The sequence below is a fragment of the Neolamprologus multifasciatus genome, chromosome 23, assembly GCF_963576455.1.
Source record: "Neolamprologus multifasciatus chromosome 23, fNeoMul1.2, whole genome shotgun sequence".
In the NCBI taxonomy this organism is placed as follows: domain Eukaryota; kingdom Metazoa; phylum Chordata; class Actinopteri; order Cichliformes; family Cichlidae; genus Neolamprologus; species Neolamprologus multifasciatus.
Window position 1 is genome coordinate 33048607 of NC_140460.1, and position 22799 is coordinate 33071405.

Consider the following 22799-nt stretch of genomic DNA (forward strand, 5'->3'; position numbering starts at 1 on the left):
GGGACAGGTCGCCAGTCCTTCCCTGTTATCCTCAATTAACTTACAATACATGTCTCTGCAGGAAGCATGTAAAAGAAAAATTAGGGCCACTAAAAGAAAATAACAGGGTGACTGGAACTGGATTTTTTTTCATAGTTCTTAGATCAAACCATTTTCTTCTGCTTCTTACAGTCAAAATTCTCTACAAACTCAGGTGCCAGCCCACTAGGAGGTTGAAATTCAGTACTTTCAGTCAGTGAAGCAACACTGAGCCAAGAGCACTAACCACTGCACCGTCATCCCCCCTACTCTCACGCCAAACACTGCCTTTTGTGTCTTACAACCAGAATGGGCAAAAAATACTAGAAATTTCTGGTCAAACACTGCCCCCAGGTGGTGAAATTTCAAAACAGCATTTCCTACAATACCTTTAAAGTAAGTCAAATAAGTCAAATACCAGCCCGGGCTCACTTTCTAGAGCCGATCATCCACTAATCCGAAGGTTGGTGGTTCAACCCCTGCCTGGGCCAGTCTGGATACCAAGATACTGAATCCCAAGTTGCTCCTAATAAGCATCAGAGTGGTATTATTAGACAGATGGAACTTAGGTGCAGAATTACTTTTTTCAAGTAACTTGACCAACACTGCTTGTAAGTAATTTCAATGTGAATTTCTGTTAATACTGTAGCTCTTCTAGGATTGTGTGCAGTACCTTTGCACCGCTCCACACTTTGGCAATTCACTGCTCTGACATGTGGCGCTAACTTTGGTAAAAGTACTGAGAATAATGACAGTACAGTTTTGGTTTTGATATAAAGCTTTTTTACCTGAATACTCAGAGAGCTGTATACAACTTCCCTCATTCACCCTTGTGAATGAGGGAAGCATGTAATTCACCCAAGTTCCCTCATTCACCCAAGGGTGAATGAGGGAAGTTGTATACAGCTCTCTGAGTATTCAGGTAAAAAAGCTTTATATCAAAACCAAAACTGTACTGTCATTATTCTCAGTACTTTTACCAAAGTTAGCGCCACATGTCAGAGCAGTGAATTGCCAAAGTGTGGAGCGGTGCAAAGGTACTGCACACAATCCTAGAAGAGCTACAGTATTAACAGAAATTCACATTGAAATTACTTACAAGCAGTGTTGGTCAAGTTACTTGAAAAAAGTAATCAGTAATTAATTACTGATTACTTCCCCCAAAAAGTAATCCCGTTACTTTACTGATTACTTATTTTCAAAAGTAATTAATTACTTAGTTACTTAGTTACTTAGTTACTTTTTAAAAACATGATTTACAACCTGAATAGGTGCTAAAGCGATAGATCTTTCAGCCCAATTCTACTTTTTCTACATAATCCATCATACAAAATGTAATCAAATGGAAAAGTCTCTTTTTAAAACTTGTTTTATTAGTTTTAATCTTTTAACTTTATGCATGAAGCAAAATTTTAATTATATGCACCATTCTCTGACTGGAAGAAATTAGTTTAATATTTAAACCTATTTTCTGCACATTCCAGCACATAATAAATAAATAAATAAATAAATAAATATATATATATATATATATATATATATATATATTTATTTATTTATTTATTTTTTGTGTTTACACTCACTCTTTCAAATAGATGCAAGTAAAACACAGCAGAAAATAAATAAAGTCAAAGACTAGCGTCCTGTTGCTCTATTTTCACCTGTAAAGCAGGAGTGGGGTAGGCGGAGGTTTATCCTGGTGCAGGTGTGCAGCGGTCAGTGGAAGGATACCGCAGTTTCTCTGTGAGTTTCTCATTACAACGTAGCTACTCGGTGCTTGCTTGGAAGTTTAGGGGGGTTTTTTTTCGCTGTAAAAAGAAGTTTTCTTCCCACGCACAACGGACACTAATGTTTTTGTCGCTTTTTACGGAATCAAACTCCAAGTAAGGTCAGTACTTCCACGCTTTAAACGCTGCACGCTCATACTCTCTCTGCACTCGATATATGATCCATTGTTGATCTGCACACAGCTGTTGTCACGAACGTCGCACTCGCTTACGTCACTGTCATGAGACATTCTCGCAAGAAAATCACGGTTTTAGTAACGCAGTAACGCAGCGTTCCTACGGGAAAGTAACGGTAATCTAATTACCGTTTTTGCAATAGTAATCCCTTACTTTACTCGTTACTTGAAAAAAGTAATCGGATTACAGTAACGCGTTACAAGTAACGCGTTACTGCCCATCTCTGCTTACAAGTATCTGCAGTTACATAGTTATATAAATGTATTCATTTCTATAAAAATGAATTCAGTCTAGTAATAAGAGGTGGTTAGTTTGTGATATTACTCATTACTGTGACCCAAATTTACTCCTATTGTATTGAACTTTATTTACAAGTGCAGGTGGGTCACACATCAGTCTTTACAAATTAAGGCCTATAATTTGGCCTTAGCAAGTTACAGTCAACAGCCTGTGTTATTCATGTTTTTGGAATCACATGTTCAAGGAAATACATCACTCTCTCTAGTTTGTTGGTTAAATTGAACATTTATGATTGGGTGGGCCCTAAAGATGGGCAAATCAATCCAAATGGTATCAATACCAACGTTGGTATTGGTATCGGAATGATTGTAGCACGATAGGACTGATACTTTGTTTCTATCCTCTGAGTTTAGTAAGTAGCCCACCAAATTGTCTGAATCTCTTTGTGTTCCCTGTCATGTCTATTTTATTAATAACCTATTGCACATTTTAAAACACAGAAGTTTAATGGAGAGTCTTTGCTTAAATGCACCTCAGGAGTTTTAGCTGTGGCTTTAACAGTGGTTTTACACCTACAGGAATGTATCTTCTCTCCTACTTGGCAAGTTTAGATAACACAATTTTAAATTGTTGTTTGAGTCGCCTTTTAGATTCCCTCCCACACAAACACACCCCACAACCCTGTAAATAACTTTCATTGCGTTCCTCAGATGAAATATGCTCAAGAATTATGAACAATTCTTCTCACAGTGCATACATCGTATTTGGAAGTATATTAAAACCTTCCTGTATTGCCACTTCTCCACACATAAAATGCAAATTCAGCCCCAAATGCACGGCAGCTTGGCAATTAAATTGCTGCTTGTATCCTCGCGAATCTAAACAGATGTCTTCCCCTTGTGATGCACGATTCCATCAGCATCTAACAAAGTGCTCACCTCCAGTGAAACAGCAAAGCTTTCAGGGGCATGAGAGGGACTCTGCCACGCTGAAAAGCTGCAGTATCTGACAGAGATGCCCACTGTTTCTTTATATAACACCTTTTTATAGCACCTATTTACCTTGAAATGATGTTGCCAAGTAACAACATCCCAACTGTGCAGCGGCGGTGGGGATGGTGGTGTGTGTGTGTGTGGGTAGGTGTGGGTGTGTGTCAGTGATGGATGTCCTGAAGGGCTGTTATTGACTCTAAAAGTGGGGTTCTAACAGCGAGCTGGGCGAATGAATTCCAGTGTTTTTCGCTCTCATGCAGGTCTGCTGCTGCAGTAAAGGTGTAGACAAGAACTCATCCATCACTGCTGCAAATTCAATCCTTAACGCTGCTAATGGCCTTGCACGGGGCCCAAACCTCTATGATGCTTCTACACCCCCCCCCCCCTCTTTTTTTTCCCTTTTTCACAAGTTTCTCCAACCTCTCCCACTCTCTCCATCCCCTTTCTCTCTCAGCATGAGTCGCTTAACTGATACATGTACTACAATAATCCCTCTTCTTAGCGAATGGGATTAATATTTAATTCAAGAAGAGCCTTTCATCAATACCAATCCGTGCCTTCTTTGTTCGCTCTGTTTAACCTTTTTTTTGCTTTTTTTTGTGGCAGATCCAGCAATGATGTAATAATGCAACAGATCAGGGCAGATGTAGTGATGTGGAGTTAAGTGCAGCAGAGCCAGTCACTTGGGTTAAAAATGATACGTGTGGAGGGAAAATGCACGTATAGCAGTTTGGAGAGGGGAAAAAAAAATCTATTAACAATGCATCAAAAGAGGATTTGGACTCAAATTGTCCTCAGTGCTCTGTTTTAATGATGCCTTCTGGTCTGTTAGGCTTCTACGAGAGACCAAGCTACTGCTTTTAAGTCACCCTGCAACAGTATCTGAAGCTGTTTGTGCTTTATCCTTGAAACTCCAGCACTTGCATTGATAGAGGTATCAAACAGAGCCTGTTATGCACTGATCCAATCCAATGCTGATCCAGGATTAGCTGGGGAGGCGAGACCACATGACCATGAGTAAACTTGAGAATGGAGGTAAAGAGTTTACCCCGCCTCCCCTCTGCTCATATCCACACACATATATTTTAACATGATTTTTGATGGTGGGGATAGTGGAATGTTTCTTTTAGACAGTGAGCTGTCTAAATGCACTCCCAGCCTGGAGCAAAGGGGGTCAAATCTATCTGAGGTTGCTCTCTGCGTGTGTTTGATAGTGTTTTGCAGTACTGCAAATTTTGGTATCGATCCAATACCAAGTAAGTACAGAGTCAGTAATGCCAATACCAATACCGATATTTATGTAGTATATGTAAGGGAGACCAGTGTGTCATAATTGATGATTGACTCACCAATAACAACAATTTATTTAACACAATTCAGTGTATTAAACGTAGAGGATTGAAACAAAGTATCGCTCCTATTGCTCCAGTATCGATGCAATACCAATACCAGAGGTGATATCTATATTATTGATAGGGGTGTTTGATAGCTCAGGGCCTGCTTATTTGTGTTAAACAAGGAGGGATCTCACTTCTTAAACTGCAGCAATAAGGTTTCCAGGGATTTTATGTTCACCATGCAACAGGATGGTGTTAAAATTTTGGTGTTTTTTATGGATGGAAATGAGTCGTTGTGGTTCAGAGATTAAAAGAGGAATTTGGCTCCACCTAGTGGTTTCTCTCGTCAAATTTATTTATTTATTTTTGTATTTGCGTCATCACCCTTTCTCAATCCTTGGAAATCTGAGATCAACCCACCGAGGAAGGAGTCAATTGGTCGAACGACAATTGGAACAAGAGGAAGTCGCCTTCAAAATAAAGCGTCTAGCGAGCGTTGACGGTCGTCTGAAGTGGTACAGAAAAAGTAAAACAGACAGTAGAACAGCCATCTTAAAACGTTATGAACTGAATAATATTAAAAGACAGTAACACATCACATTCACAGGAATTTCTAACAGATTAACTGCCTAACAATTCAGATGAAAGCAAGCGCGGATAGAAACCAAGTGCATTAGATATTAATATTATATTAATTGTACCTTTTTTATACTTACAATGAAAATATAATGTTAATATATGGTTGTCATCAATAATAATAATAATAATAATAATAATAATAATAATAATAACTCTTAAAGCTTAGGTGTAAACGTAAGGTAAATTAGATAAGTAGAAGATCATATATGCATTGATGAATACAGCAAAGATAATACTAATAATAACATTAATGCGCAATACTGATTATATACATTTTAGTTTGAAATATTTAACCGGAAGTGTGACATCTTTAGACTAGCTTGAAAGTGGGTGAAGGTTTTTACACAGAACGGTATTTTTCTGTGAATGCATTGTAGGTTGTAGCCATTTCTTTCATCGCTCAGAATCCGGTTCTTCAGTGTTGTTTCTGGAATCTACATCTCTTGCCCGTGACTCACACATCGGAGTAAACCCAAGTCTTATTTTTTTTGATAGTTCTCACCGGCTGGCTCGTTTAGCCAGCTGAACCTTGTCGAAGATGGACCCAGCGAGCCGATACCAAGTGGTGAGTGGAAGCTGATCAAAACACCGTTTGATAGCTCGGCCTGCCACCCGTCACAGGCACCAGGCCCTTGCCAAAAAAATGAATGCTTATTGTTTGTATTGACTATTTAAAATGCGTTATGTGGGACAGACAAAAAGCCGTAAAAAAAAAAAGCAAACTTTCACAAGTGTTGTGTTTTTCCCCTAAATTGGTTTTGCTATGGTACCCAGCCTTTGATTAGCCACTTCCGTTAGCTGGCCAGCCAAGAGTAGTCACGAAGGCCGTTTAAGTGAAAATGCTTTTAACAGCGTTACACACATAAAATACACTCTCTAACTTGTAGTTACATGTGTACATTAAAACAAAAGTGTAGTTACACGGTTTTTGGCAGCATAAATTCTGAGAAGCTTAGCTGTAAGTTAAGTGGTTAGCATAGGGATTTAGTAGCTGGCTCATATTAAATGTGGCAAGAGGGCCTTTTTTTCCTGTCTGGTTGTATGTTTTTTAAGCTGTATTCCCGGTTTAAACCGCAGCTTAAAGGGCTGGTACGAATCAAGAGAAAGGAATGACGGCGACAAATAAGTGTTAACGAACTAATTTTTTAGAAATATGACTTATATTATGTCGTCGCAGAATTATAAAATTCTATAGTAATGCAGGGAAAAACTAATGCTACTACTGTTAGTCAAAGACATTAATGGATGCCAGCCTCAGAGTATGGCTTCTTTGGTTGAACTGGTCTAAGCATGTTGAGTTTGTTCCTTAATGTATTGTTCCTGTTAATGTATTGTAACAGCAGTGTTGGTAAAACTTTGGAGTCAGCTATGAACCTTGGGAGATAAAGTATGCTTTGTGCCTTGTATTCTGGTATTATGGCTGATAATCCCACAGCATTTGGTATGAGCCAAGGCAAATCAGCAATGTCCTTTTTAACTTTTCAGCCCTGAACAAAGCAGCGATTCACACAAAGTTCCTTTTTTTTGGGGTTTTTTTTTTTTTTGAAACTCTAGCACAATACAGTGGATTCTCAAGGATGGTTTGGATGTGGCCAAACGGATAAGTTATCTGATATTGTGGTTTGTGAAAACAAACAAAAAAATATACTAATAAAAAAAACAGTGTTCATCACAGTATGCCTACACTGTCATCTCTTGCTCTGTTTCCTTTCTAAATAATACTACAGGTATGGGGCACTGCTGCTGTGAGGTTCGGGTGTATTTGGACACATGAGGAGGCTTGTGGCTATGTTGTTAAGATCTTATGTAATCCCCTGTGCTTGCGTGGGGGTGCAGTTATGCTTTGTCCTTGATTCTGAGCCAGTCGTCGGCCGCTCATTCACTTCCCTGCCTTGTTTGCTGACCCAGCGCTGGTGGAGGTTCAAAAGTCGGTTGGGACGGCCAAGATCTTAGTTTTTCAGAAGTCTATCGGTGTGGTAAACCAACAGATTTCACTGTGACTGTGCTTATTAAAGAAGCTATTTAGGTTCGTTAGTCACCTCTGGCTTTTCAACTTGCGTGATATCATTACTTATCACAAAGGGTGTTTCCCCTGTTTGTCGCGGTGTTTTACCACTGTTCGAAAACCACCATTACTTCATGGAAAAGGTTTCAAATGGTAGATTCACCTTTCAAAAACATCATTTTAAGCAGATTATCAGAATTGTGGAATTCAGTCCTGCTGACGCAGAGTCAAAATGAGTTTCAAATGAAAACTTGCATAGCTTCAAGCGTCACAAGGCAACTAAAATTTGCCGCCTTTTTTTTTTTCTTCCAACTTTTTACATATAAAGCAATTATTTTGTTAATCAGGATTTTTTTTTCAGTACAATAATCATGAAGTGAAAATCATGACATGCTGCGTTTGTAATTTTTTTTTTTAAACCTTTACAATCCTAAAGTAAAAATCTGATATCGGCACATGCTTAGTCAATATTTCTAATTGATAAATCTGACATGTAATGAAGCTGAATGTCAAACCCAAACTGCCTCAAGCTTTGCAGTGACATCAAACCAATCTGCTCTTGCTAACTGTAAACTTGGTGAATGTATCTGGCTCAAACATTAGAGGCAAGCGTATTGTATTGCCTATTAGATCAACACAAGTCAGCAGAACAGCATACCAATTCACCCAACTAAATGTATCACTGTAACTGTTTACTGACGATTGTGATCATTTAAAATTAAATTCAAGATTGTGTCAATCACACAGATCATAATCTCATCAATAATTGTACTTTTTGTAAGCTTAGTCTTTAACATCATACTTTCGTATGTTGAGTTCATTTTAAGTTGCTGAAAATACAGCACGCAGTATACTAGATTTGTGTTTGGGGTTTTTTTTTGTTTTTGGCATGGCTGTCCCACCTAATATTCATATGTGACAAATGAGGTTCCAACTGACTTTTGGCAAATTGCAGTTCCATTTACGCATTATGAAGGTTCAACAAGGGGATTGGACCTAAACATTAGTGGGCCATGGGCGTTTTGGGCTCTCACCCTAGTAAATGGCACCATACAACAAAACTATCATTAAATCTGCTGGTCCATGGTGTCGTTTCAGGTGGGTGATGTGCTTCTTGAGTTTGTTTGCAGGTTGAAGACATGAGTTGACCATTGTGGGGATTTTTACCACTATTTAAATGATCTATCAGTACAGAAACATACAGAGAAATGTTGCAAGTTTGTCTTTTTGAGGAAAATCTTTTGAAAAAAGCCTGCAATTTCTTCACTTCTTGGTTTTCACTTCTCTTATATCATCGCTGGTATAAAAGATACAGAACTGTGGTGACGTCACCACTGACGTGCAAAGTGACCAGTGGAAATATATAGGACCCTTCGATTGCTTTGCTGTTTTTAATATAAACACGGTCCTGTAGAACAGCGGTATAGTGATCCACCCAAACTATTGCTATTACAATAATTATATTGATGATGAAAATCAAGAACTGAGGATTATTGTGACAGTTGTCATCTCAACTTAGATCAGTGTTTTTCCTGTGGTTCTGCCTCTTTGATTACAAGCACTTTACTGTGCTCTTAGGGAATTTGTTCTTAGACTTTAAACAAGCTAAACTTGCTTAACCACCTTGAGACAGCTTTTGTTATTCTTTGGGTTATCAGCATTCTGACGCACAATGAGTCTGTCAGGTTATCCTGCCAATCCTGGGTCACGTAGCACTGTCCTTAAAGTTACATGTAGTTTAGTTAATTCTAAAACTACAATCTTATGCCTTTGGCCAGGAGCTGTCTAGATTGAACTTTCTCATGGATGTCCTTTTGGAACAGAGGGGCGGAGGCGATTCCCTCTCGGTTATACTGTAACCATCATCTGTAATTTCAGAAGGTGTTTGGCTCTAAGACCTGACAAAAAAAATCTGCTTAGGCTTGTAGATGACCCTCTCAGATGTCGCGTGGTCTGTCATTAACTTATTACATGTAGATCACTTTTCCAGAGACCTTCCTCTGTTGACATATTGATGTGGCTTTATGTATCTGTGCTTGCTGTGTCAAACATTCTGCTTAGGGCAAATCGTACTGCTCTTACTCATTTTACTCCTCCTTACATGCAAGCTAAGGATATCACTGTAATTGAACATTTCTTAAGCCTCTACATACTGTAGCAGTTCATTTTTTTAGGGTTCAGATTGTGTTAGCTTTCATTGAGTACAGCTCTGACAGATGCCAAAGGGTAAAGACCAAGGATTAATCTGTAATGCTTAGCTAAGGAATTAGAACTAAGCAAGAATAATGGAACCTGCCACTACTAAGAAAGTCTCCTATATAGTGGTAATCACATTTCACTGGGGTAATACAGTATATAACTTTATCTGTGTTTTTGAAAGGGCTAAAGGCATAACTAATTATTAATGTCAGCACCCATCATGTTCCGAAGCAGTGGTGTGGGAGCCCTGGCAATGCTTCCCAGTGCTAACATACATAAATGTGAAGTGATAAGCAAGATGGAACATACACTTAGCATAGTGTAGCTGTTTTTGGATTGTTTGTATGTATGCAGTGTCAAAACTAACTCACATGTGCCCAATATTAAATTTGTAGTGCTATCAGAGCTAATGTTAGCCACACACTCTGGGTGTTTTCTTACTTTTACACTAGTTGATTACTCTAAATTTTCATTTTAGTTAGAAAACTAGTAGCTATGCACGGATTTAACATCCTGACTCCATACATTTTCTCTGGAGGACTGGCATTTGCTGCTTTTTTGAAGTCACCAAAAAGTAAAAAAAATCCACTTTGAAGTGTTGCCCCCTTTAGCCACAACTTTCCAGCAAATAGTCCATACCGCCTCACCTTTATTAGTGAGACAGAATCCAAAAAACATGTCCTTTTTACACTTTGTTTACCCCTGTTGTTTCACAGCTCGCTGAGCTTATTTGATTTTTCTACAAGTACTCTGGTGTTACACTGACAACTTCTTCTGTCAGAAGCTTATATTTGAAAACAACCTAGAGCACTCAAAATGAGACTGAAACATACATGTTCAGATTGTTTGTTTATGTTTACCTGACTGATACAACAACTAACTTGTCCGTACATTGCTATTGGTGCGTGTTTTTTGTTTAGACTGGCCATAGCTTCCCAACTTTGGGCCTTCCTTTGAGAGCGAAACCAGAGTTTGGGAACCACAGTACCGAGGTCAGCTAATAATCTGGGATCTCTAAATACTGACCAGGATTAAAGACAAATTAAAGCAAGAATAGGTTTTAATCAACATGATTCTGACTGTTCAGTAAAATGTCTCATAATTGTTACTAATGGTTGAAACTAAACTGTGTTAAGACAGCCATCTCCAGGTTCTTTTTGAACTTTAAGAGCAAAGATAAAATTACCAACAGTATGTAGAAGCTTCATGGAGGAAAAATAATCATCTGCTGTAAATACGCCCACACCAACCCACTCATTCAGCCTGAATATTATATATATATATATAACAGCAAGCACTACAAATGTCCGACTCTTTAATATTGAAATCTTTTGCTTTCTGGTTTGTTATTTCAGTCGAGTAGCAGCTGTTTTCATGCAGTCAGAGGAATTGGAGTTTTCAGACTTTGAAACTGCCAACACTCTGGTGCTTTCTTCTCAAGTCTTTCAGAGATGTAGGACGAGAGTGTGTGCATGTGTGCATTCCCCTCAAGCAGCAGCATTGGTTTTGGCTGATGATCTGCTTCTTGTTATATTCAGTTGCACAATGAGGACGACTCTTCGGAGGCCGGCGCCAGCGAGCCACAGCCGTGCACTTCTGCCACAGCCCAGCCCGGCACATCCGGCCAGGACCAGAGTCAGACTCAGGTGAGCCCGACCCCAGTCCCCGCGGCAGGGGAAGCGTCGGGCGTGAGGACTCAGGGGGAGGCAGTGGACACAGCACCACCTCCATACGCTTCCATCGACTTGGGAGCAAATGCTGCAGCACCACCTGGTACTAATTTGACTTTAATTACACACAGAGTTTGGTCTGATTGCAGCTCTGTGGTGACTGTTTGGAGTGTTTGTAGCTTTGAATCACTTTAGTTTTCAGGACGGTCTCAGAGCGTTATAGGAAGTGCTCAGCTCCGCTTTGATCCTGCGTGCTTTCTGTCCTTTTCTTACTCTTTTCCTCCTCTCTCTCAACAGAGACTAGTTTCCGAGGTGACTTCCCTGTGCCTCCACCCTACAGCGTTGCCACCTCATTGCCCACATACGATGAAGCAGAGAAGGCCAAAGCAGCTGCCATGGCTGCCTCAGCAGTGGAGGTGATGCCACGGGTAAGGAGCCCTGCTCACACACGGTCGCCCCTCTCAGATCCCCTCTTACTATTCTTGGGTTAAAGTCCTTCCACTGAAACATTCTTGTGGTTACTGGTCTTTGGTCTGGGTGTGGTTCACCTCAAAGTAGGGCTGGGCGATATGGCCTAAAATTCATATCGCGGTATAATTTGAAGCACGTGCGGTAACGATATATATAGCGATATATTCTTTTCTTCTGTATAACGTATTTTCCACACTATAAGGCACACTTAAAATCCTTTAATATTCTCAAAAATCGAGATTGTGCCTTATGTATGAATTCTGGTTGTGCTTACTGACCTCAAACCGATTTTTGCGTGCAGAAATCTGTTAAAAAATGTTTTAGTACAACTTTGGTAAGCCGCACTGCTTGATGGATTGTCAGAGCATTACGGCTGCCGTAGTGAGGAGCTTCGCGGAGTAATGTGGGTCCAAAACTCCATCCATTTCAGGTCCCAAAGTCAAACGAACACCGAGAGTTAAAGAGTTTAAAGAGTTAAAAACATGACATACCATGTTCTGACTGAGAGACTTTTGAAACTAATTAAAACGTACGGCTCTGCTACCACTTCTGACATAAATGAAGACAGAAAACTAAACAGCAGTGGCATTTGCAGGGTTACTGAAGTTGGACTACCTGGTATATAATGTACCATGTATGTTATGCTAACATTAGCACAGTGAAGCTGGAGGATGAACCCCAACTTTTCTTCCACTCGATAAAAGTTAGCGTGAGGGATTCTGGTGGTTAGGAACAAATGCAATCACATAGCAGGATGCTATACACGGGGCAAACTTCAGTCAGGAGAACAACTGAGATCATTCATCAACAATACGAGGTTAGTTATTAATATCCTGCAACAACATGGGAATAGAACAGCTGCGAGAGAATTCAACATTAATGAATCAATGTTACGGAAGTGGAGGAAGCGCAGTTTTTGGCTTTCCGCATATTTCACAAGTGCTTCATCTCTTTGCTATGACTGTCGGCATAATTTGCAGATGATAATGGTTGTAGCCACTGCGATGCTTTCGACCAAAACAGGCGCAGCTTGATGACATCATCAACATGCGCTATCGCGAAAGAGCGGTATAGTCAAAATCTCTATCGTTGGCCAAATTTATATCGTTTCTATCGTATATTGTTTATATCGCCCACCCCTACCTCAAAGCATACCAGAAAATGTTTGTCTTGACTACCCCACGCATGTGACACCCGGGACCAAAATAAATGCTGAAAGGCTTTATTTCTACCAGCTCTGAGTCTTCCCATTCAGAACAAGTAAAACTGCATTTCAGTTAACTTGAATTTATGCTCTGAGCACGTTATATCAGCACTTTAAAGGTTATTGTTAAGGTGACTTACTAATTCCAAAATACATTATGACTTTTAAAATAATATAACATTTGTACGTCTGTGTGTCCGTGTAAGGATGATGACTTCCCTCCCAGAGACGACTTCAGTGACGCCGATCAGCTCCGAGTGGGTAACGACGGGATCTTCATGTTGGCCTTTTTTAGTGAGTCTCGTGTTTTCTTTTCTTTGCTTATTTATGTGCAAAGTAAAGAGACCTGGTAGCAGCGCTGTTTGCTTTGCCCAGATTGCAACACACTCGTAAAACAGCACATGACTCGCTGATAACAGATGAATTAACCCTCAAGTCTCACTCATAATTCAGTGGATAAACATTTAGAGAGACGCTCAAATCCACTGAGACTGTTGTTACTTTTAGATTTTTAACATAATTTAAAAAAAATCCACTGCTGATTTCAAAATAAAAGTCACTTAGATGCCCAAATAAAAACAAGTCTTCCTGATGTTCCTTCAGTGGCCTTCCTGTTCAACTGGATCGGGTTCTGCCTGTCGTTCTGTCTGACCAACACCATTGCAGGGCGCTATGGGGCCATCTGCGGCTTCGGCCTTTCCCTCATCAAGTGGATTCTAATTGTGAGGGTATGTTTTTCCACTGTTTGTTTGTTGTGTTTGAACGATGAGGTCAGTGTTACACACGAGGATCAGGGTTTAACGAAAAGTTGGGCAACTCAGCAGCAATCTTGGAAAGAATCTGTGCGTTTTTTTTTTTGTTTTTTTTTTTTACTTATATCTAAGTGAATGAGAATGGAGCCATTACTGAACATTTGAATATTATTCTCCCACAGCTACACTATGTTGTGGATGTTTTCCATTAAAAAAGCCTGCAGACAAGCGGTGAGCGGTAGCTAACGTCCTTTAATCACAAACAAAGAACAGAAAACCAAGCTTGGTGGAGAGCCTGCATGATCGTGGGGCAGACGGTCAGCAGAGTCTCACTGAGCCTAGCATGGCTCTCAGTTAAATACCTTATCCAGGAACAAAAAGGCAGCACACAGCTGTTTCACACCTTAAGTTTCACACTCCCTTGCTCCCTCCCAGAGTCCTCAAAGAGAGAAAAGATTCTTCCTGTGGAGTTGTCTGCTTTCCCCAACTTCCTTACCAGACCCCCACCATCTGTCTAACTGTATGAGTGTGAGACATGTTAAAATCTAGTGGCACCGAGGCATTATACAATAAAATAATGTGATCAATACATAGATAAAAGAAATTCCTATACAACCACGTGAACCTCTGAGCAGTGCTACAGGATTAGCTTTTTGGGGACGAGTCTCAGTGTCGTAGACCCAAAGACTTTGACCTTGAGGGCTTTGGACCGTACTGCTGCCAAGCCGTGAACTAAATGAGGTTTCTCTATCAGACACTCTGAGTCCTTTATGCACTCTCTCCAAATCAGCATTCCTGCATAGTTTGTCTAAGGGAGTTACCCAGAGTTCATAGCCCTTTGATGTTAAACACAAGGTTAGTAGGTAACGGGGGGAAAATGGCAATGTCATACGCTCTGCTCCTCTGTGCACAACTACTACTACTGCAGAGGCTCATACAGTGTTCATACCATTACCAGCCTCTGGCAAACAATCAGCTCGTGTTACTGAGCAGACGACCTGCTGATCTGCATCCTCAGTCATTCTGATGTACTGGCTTTGAAACGCGAAAGATTGACATAAATCTGTAATATTCTTTGTTGTTTGGAAGTTTCATCAGTTGGGTTGACAAAGACTAAGTCTAATGTGGTCTACAGGCAAGAGTTTAATTGTGCTCGCAGTAGAAGGAGCATTATTATATCAGTTGGGAGCTGCAGCTCTCAAGTTGGTGGTGGTATTTGTGATGTTTCATTTCCTTTGCATATGTCTTTGAAGTTTGCAGAGTCTTGTTGTTATTATTATATCTTTTCATTTGTGAAGGTCAAAAGTCTCACTGGGATTAAAAAAACCTCCCCCAGGAATGACGTGGCCAAGAGGCCAGCAGAGCCCTGAGAGCTGTTCAGAGTAAGCTCAGGACCTGCGACGCCCGCGCTTCCTATCTCATTGTTGTAGGTTGAGATATCGAGAGCGAGTCTGATTTGGGCGTCTGATAGAACTGCAGCTGCTGCTGCGGAAGAAGTCACAGGGGGACATTAAACACACTTAAAAACAATGCTAACTGCATCCTGTGTTAATGTCTGCACACTCATGCTGTTACCTGTCTGTGTGTGTGTGTGTGTGTGTTAGGGTGACCTTGAGGTTTGACTTTTTTTTTTAATGTCATATTTCTGTTTCCAGAGATTGCCCTGTTTATACACAGCTGTCCTTTTCCACACAACACATTTAGCAATATTTCATTTTAAAATAGTCAAAGTAAGCCGGTTTCATACCATCCCCAGTCCTCATATAACTGTTTTTTTATCTATAGAGTGAGAGCACATGACTGCTGGTCAGGCTTCATCGATGTGGGATTTGTATTTTTTAATGGACTTTATGAGAGAGCGTCACTTTGTATAAAGAGCAAATTAGACACAGCAATTGTTTTCTTCTGATAACACTAAAGCCAAACTCTATCTTCCTGTGTGTGTCCAGTTCTCAGACTACTTCACTGGCTACTTCAACGGTCAGTACTGGCTGTGGTGGATCTTCCTGCTGCTCGGTGAGTGCGCTGCAGTCAGTAATCTTCCCTAAAAGCCAAAAAGCCTCCGTGTCAGAGTGACTTCATGATTCTCTCTCCCACAGGTCTCCTGCTGTTCTTCAGAGGTTTCGTGAACTATCTAAAAGTTCGCAACATGTCAGAGAACATGGCCACATCTCATAGAACACGCCTCTTCTTCCTCTACTAAAGGTATCAAAATCTTTGTATTGAGCTGGCTCTGTTCAACTGGATCAGAGTTTTTCAGTATGTGAAGTGTTCAGATCTGCATTTGTTTTCTAGGTGTTTGGTTTACAGCTCCAGCTTAAACTGGGGAGGTTTGATGAGATGAATTCAGGACTAGAGTCTTTCAGGGTCTCGTTCGTGAATGTGGTAGGCGCAGAGCTGACAGGAGGCTGTGGTAAAGACGTGGCGTGTCAGCGGAACTGTTGGTCGACCTACATGCCGAGTTTTTTTCCCCTGTGGCTGTGAGCTGTGGGAAATGAATGAACGAATAACCCAGCCAAGACTCGTGACATGTGTCTCAGCACCTCGCTGCTGCTGATAGACCCTATGCACGAGAAAATGCTAACTTCCTGGTTTGAGACCGGATGTGGGGTTGTACATTTCCGGTAGCTTTACTTTGCGGTCAATCGCTACTGTGAAGATATTCTCCAAAATCATGTCCAAAACTTGAAAAATCAGTTGTTTACATCACTCAACACAAGCAGAACTGCATCACTGCAGCAGAAGATACATCATCCACATTCAGAAGCACATCTCTGTATAGTGACTGGTCTTATGATTTAAACAGGCAAATGTTCAGCATTCAAACTACAGGTGAACAATAGTCAAACCAGATGTTTCCCCGTTATGTCGATGTCAGCTAGTCAAGTACACTTACCTTCACAATTACAGTGGTCCCTCACTATAACGCGTTCACCTTTCACCTCGGTGTTTCGCGGATTTTTTAGTGCAAGTTTGCATGCTTTTTTTTTTTACTTTTTTTTTTTTACATCACATTGTGTCCTGCGTCCTGATAGCTGCAGACGATCTCCTCCGTGACGTCTCCCCTGTACAGTGCAGAATCACTGCATCGATCGCTAGCAGTGTGACTCTGAATTGCAGTACTGTATGTCCATGATGTCCACAAACCGTTCTGCACCGTCAAAAAATAAAATTGGCTACTTGATTTCACCTATCGCTGGTTAGTTTTAGAACATAACACCCGCGATAAACGAGGGACCGCTGTTTACAGATACTGAGAAATATAACATTTGAATCCCTTTTCTCTTTTGCTCTGAGGCGCGAGGGAAAAAAATATCAACAAGTCGATGAACATCATTTACAGATATATTGGGTAAATGCCCAAGACATCTATAGAAATGTAAATCGCCGCTTGATTCATTCATTTGCTTAACTTGTTTTGGACCGTAAACAAGGCGCGAACAGGACACCGGAAACAAAGCTCCCCACAGGAGTTTCCGCACCGGAAGTAGCATATGCTAACGTGCACATAGTCTATTGGCCACTTTGCCGAATTAAAGCCTGGTGAGCAGCTGCACCCGTACAGAGGATCTGTACCTGGAAGAGAACGAGACAGGAGAGTTGCTTTCCAAGTTAAACGCAGCTTAAAGCAGCACATAGCTATTATCTTCAGCTCAGGTGATCTTTGTCAGTTCTAAAATTAGACACAGCCCCATTCATGGTAATCCTTTCATGATGTAATTACAGTTAATCGTTATTTAAAAACAGAAAAACGCACCATTCTCCAAAAACCCAGCAGCACGCAGCTCCTGCTGATAGAGTGAACAGTGGACACTTCTGTGTGTTCCTGGGTTCACTTCAGCCGGTTATGTTAGAACCTCTGTCTGCTCTGTGGCTGGTTCAAGGGCCAACAACAACACAAGTAAGAGTAGCCCACAAACTGGTTGGTCCATATATTTTTGGCACCGCCTAAACAGTAAACAGCTGCAGCGTGTAGACAACTCGGAGTAAAGCACAGGCTGTACACGGGACCAGTACAGAGTTACTGCACCACGCCTCAGTGATCGTTTTACACCATGTGCTGAAATCTAGAGCCAACGTCACAACATCTCTTATCTTTGGAAGTGTCACAATTTAGTCAGCGGAAGTCATAGTCACACGAGCCCTGAGGTTCTTTGTTCAAGGTCGTGAATGCTGAAGCTTCACGACTCACGTTTAGTGTAGAAATGTTTACAGTGTCCACCTGACAGTGCCAGTTTGTACAGTGTGGGAGAAACATGGTGTCCAGATAAAGGTCATCAGGACAGATGTGCAGTTTAAAGGTGGTACTGATGCACTTACAGACAGGAAGTTGCAGATCAGATATGTTCTCATGTTAAATAACTGTCACTGTTCGCCCCTAATGACTGGAATTCATTCCCTCCAGGTTCTCCGTGCCGTCACCGCTCCATTCCAATGTGAACGTCCTTCCCTCCCCCTTGAATGACCTGACTAAAGAGCCTTGCAGTGAAGAGAGGAGATGGGGAAGGAATGGAGGAAAAGATGTAGGGAGAAAGAGTTACCAGTTTCATTAAAAGTAAAACACGGCTCACTCTGAAGCAGCTGCTTCAGAGCTGAGCTGAAAAATCCGACTTTGATGATCACGTCTCATCCCTGGCCCTTTTTTTCCCCCCCCCCCCCCCCCCCCCCCCTTCATTTTCCTTTGATTCAAAGCTTTTCACGCTATCTTCTCTTGGATCATGTGACGGAAACACCAGACCAGCTCATGTGTCACACAAAACTGGCCTGAGGCGAATTTAAGAGTTAACATTTATTCACAAAGCACAACAAAACAGTGTAGGATGTACATAAAAATAGCTTTGGCAGTTCTAAGCTAGCTTATGTGATGCCATGCGGTGACAGCAGTGTTAACAGCTTAAAGCTGAATCACAAAACCTTCATGACTATAAAGTAACATTTGGAATGTTAAAATAGAAAACGTGTAGGAGGTGAAAACCCATTATGAGACTTTGATATTCAGATTTCCCCTCCAACACTGCCTTGTTTGTCTCACTTGAAACAAACAGGAATTAAGGATTCAAACTGACAGACTTTTTAGTTACTCGTGGAATTTTAAAACACACCACTGTTTACTTTATATGGTTTTATTATAAAATGAATAGAATTCATGGCACATTAATGTTAAAATAATGTAGTTAAAAGTAGCATGAAATACATTAATTATTTAACAAAAACATTAAAATAATACTAGCGGTGTGTTTAAAAATTCCCTGATGATTGTTTCATGAACTTCTCTTGAGCTTGAACTAAGCACTAGTTTTGCCATTCCATATTATTTAAGCTTAGGGTGTTATAATGAAGTCTTAATTTAATGCTGATGTAGCAGTTTGACAGCGCCAGTCCTTTTTCGTCATCTCAGATTTTCTTTAAATCAAATTTATGCAACAGTTTCCATTATGAGGGCACTCAGAACCGAACACCGAAGCTCTGCTTAGCTGGAATTGGCTCAAAATATAATAAATAATATAACTTTTTCCCCCCTTTTTCAGTCAGTTAAGTTGGGGCTCTGAGCCAATGGAAGGTGTTTGAAATTGCAAACTGGAATCTTCTATTATAATAATTTAAGATAATACAGGTGCCAAAAATTAGCATCAGCAATAACGGCACTCTGGACTGATATTAGTCACTGGCAAATATTTACTGATGATGTCACATTGCATGTGTGATGAAGAGCTTGAAACCTTTAATGACAAACCAGAAGCTTTTATTAAAACGATATCAGATAACAGATGTGCTGGCAGAAACTTAGCATTGGCTAATATTGGCTCTTTTGACTGATATCGGGAATGACAGCCACCGATATTTATGCATTATCCACCAATTAATTACAGTATGAAAACCTAAATAATTCAACTATAAAACAGTGAAGGGGGAAAGGAATGAGAACAAAAGCAAATTTAAAATGCAAAACAAAGTGGTTGTTTTTCAAAAATAAATAAATAAATTGACGAGTCATACTGATACTGTTTTTACTTTTACTGTTTCCCTCTGTGTTCTGTGTCATAAACAGAGCTTCCCTGTTTAAAAAACAAAAACAGAAAAACTTTGAAGTTTTCCATGGTTGAGTCATGTGACCGACTGAATATCTGCTGATATTCCTGGTATCAGTCAGTAAAGCCAATATCAGCCGATACGGGTTACCTGCTGATATCGGTGCATCTGATATTACTCGAATAAAAGCTTCTTGTTTGTCTTGTTTTTCATTGCAGCGACTTTCCCTTAGAAACGATGGAAACATTTGCACCAGCAGATTTCCTGAATTGATTTTTTTTAAAATCTCCTTTCCCTTCAATAACAATCATTACTCAGCCTGGTTTTTTTTTTTTTTGGTAACATTTTTGAATCAAAGAAAAATGAAAAGCTTTCATTAATTAATTAATTTATTCTTTTTGGGTTAAACAAAAAAATAACAAAAAACCCAACCCTCACTATTTCACAGCACAAGTTCACCTCGTCTCGGTCAGCAGTGAAACGGCTGCCTTTTCATCTTCAGAACAGTGTCTGTTTTCTACAGAGGCACTAACCAGCGAGAGCTCGGTGGGAAAAGTTTGTTTTCAGGCTGCTACGGTCAGATCAGTAAAAAGTGACCCTAAAGCGGGCCTCGTATGCATCTCCTGCTTCGGTGCTGTTGAAGTTTAAAACGATAATAAGCAGTTTTACATAGAGGGCAGCGACATGCCAGGCTTGAGGAAAAACTCCTTGAAATACACGAGTCTTATGCAATTTACTCAATTGTAATGACCTACGATTATTGTGGCTGTAAGGTCCTGTGATAATGAAGTATACGTAGTTGAGTAGTTTAATCATCAGAGACTGAGATCCAGTTGTGACATCAGGGAGTGAAGGGCTGTTATTGGACAAGCTGGTTCTGCATGACCTGCATGACTCGGACAAAAGCCAACACACGGATCTCTCTGAGGTTTCAGCTTTTCTGATTACATTTAGGATTTCTTCCTCTTTCTTTTCATGGTGTGAGAAGGTTTCAGTGATGTGACTCTTCTTTTTTTTTTTTTTTTTTTTTAAATAAATCAATGTTAGCTGACGTTGTGACTTCCAGTGAGTGCGATGACGGCGATGAAGTCTGGGGACACGCTGTTGCGTCTTGAATATGGAGCCTGACTGGACAAAGAAAAATAAACTTTTTTTTTTTTTGTTTAATTATTATTTTTGTCATTAAGAAAAAAGAAGTGTATATACCAGATTATGCCAATTCAGAATATTTGCACTTTGAAGAACTTCTGTACAGTATGATTTATGAATCTGCAAAACTGGATCTGGGTTTAGAAAAAGGTTTTCTTCAGCCATCATTGAATTCTTAAATCATCCCAAGTGGAGAATTTGCCTTTTGCACTTTTTATTTTTGAAAATAATATTTGTGTGCGTGTGTGTGCGCGTGTGTGTGCGTGTGTGTGTGTCATCGCTTTTAGCCTAAACTGTGACAGCTTGAGAATTGCCAAACTTTTTTTAAATTATCTTTTCGACTCTCATTATATCCCACTAAAGGCTCTTTCAGCAATATTCTGATCTTTTGGTGAATTGATGCTCTGCTGCATGATTTTCCCTCCCAAATGAGTGGGTAATGTTAGGATTAATCTAGTGCAAAATATTTCTCTTTGTATATAAATGAGGAGGGGGAAAAACGAGGCGGCAGCCACACTGTTTCTCTTGTCCAAAATATGTCCAAGTAACATGTTCTGAAGCGGTTGTTATGCATTTATTATAACTGGAATAATGATGACAAATAAATAATGTGTTGCAAAAATGAGAATAAAGTTCAAAAGTCTGCCACTTACATTTTATGTTGGCGTCTGCTTGAACTCATTTGGCAGTATTACTTACACTGTTCCTCTTACAGGTTAACATGCTACTGTCCTGTCAGATACTTGAGTTTCTGTGATCTCGACATCATCAGTGTCATTTTGTTTTTCTCCCTCTGACTATTTTGGTATAATTTCCTGGTTCTGGCTTCACAGGGATAAAGCTTTCCCAAGTAAGTATAAAAATCTGAGAGCTAATCTGACAGGTAAAGCCTGTGTTATCATCTTTATTGCTTATCACCACACAAAGCTTTACCCAGAATGAAAGCTGACACAGGATATCTGCTCAAGATGAGTCGCACACAGAAAGTGAGAACACCCACAGGTGCTGATTCAGCTTTCAAAATCAAAAAGGTCGCTTGAAGATCATTTGAGGTCACCGGTCCAAAGGTGAAGCACGATTCACCTTATCCATCATCAGGATAATGATTGCAAGCTACCGAGCAACGTCTCAAAATAAAGGGCGATGCAAATCTAAAGTTAAAGCCAATGAAGGGATCATGAATAGATGCCTAAAGTTGTAACACAATCTAAAATATATTTAAAAAGAATCCTGAAATGACACAAATCAATATTAGGAAGTAAAAAGTGCCAGAAAAACTGAGGTATTAAACCTGGAGGGGAGTTTAATCCTCTAATGCTGAATGGGATTGCATGTTGCAGTCTTTCTTCAAATAATCACATTCAAACAGTTGTTATATAATACACCTACATATATCTATTAATACATGTCATTATATCAATAAAATATTAAGTAGAAGATTAAAAAGTAGGTTTACTTTTTAACTAATATCAATATGGAGTCCCTGCTCTTCCAAATGGTAAGTCTTTAATCTTATGACAAATGGTATTTCAATAAGTTTGTTCATTTTCATGTAGCTTGGAATACCAATTTTAAGTTACAGATGTATTCAATTTTTCATTATCTCTAAAGCTGAAAGCAAAGGTTAAAAATGAATGAATGTTTTCACCAACTCCACTAGATGGAGCCAAAGATTTATAGTTTATGTAGGTCAACGCGTCCCATCAGGAGAGAACCTCAAACTGCCTTTTTTATGTCTGCAGCTAAGTTCCTATTAACATAATTTAAACCTAATGCCCATAAAAATGAAAAATAAAAAAAACCCCTTCATATATCACTGCCTCTGGATGTTTTATTTTTTTAGCTCTTGTCATCAAAATGCAACAAGTTAGAAAATGAATTTTACAATGATGTTTGTGCCTTCTTGGAAAGAAACATGGGTTTGTTTTTTTTCCTATTTTTATTTTAGTTGTGAATCTAGTCAGATTCAAATTTGTTTTATAGTCAGACATGGGCTTCGACCTTTATTTCCTGTGGTTGAATAAAAACGCTGAAGTCGTGACAGCAGCTGTGGATGAGTGGAGGATCATTTCCACAGTGAAAGAAAAACTCATTCATCCATCCAAGTGCAGAACACTCCAGGTGTAGTG

General features: G+C 39.8%; 1 protein-coding gene across 1 annotated transcript; it reads left to right on the top strand.

Moving 5' to 3' along the window:
* The first annotated feature begins 5500 nt into the window (after positions 1–5500).
* On the top strand, positions 5501–21324 carry ndfip2 (Nedd4 family interacting protein 2). Its single transcript, XM_085150921.1, has 8 exons — positions 5501–5755; positions 10933–11167; positions 11362–11492; positions 12946–13033; positions 13343–13467; positions 15441–15507; positions 15591–15696; positions 17897–21324. The coding sequence occupies exons 1-7, from the start codon at positions 5729–5731 to the stop codon at positions 15692–15694; spliced, it is 777 nt and encodes a 258-aa protein (XP_085007047.1). The 5' UTR covers positions 5501–5728; the 3' UTR covers positions 15695–15696; positions 17897–21324.
* The last annotated feature ends 1475 nt before the right edge of the window (positions 21325–22799 follow it).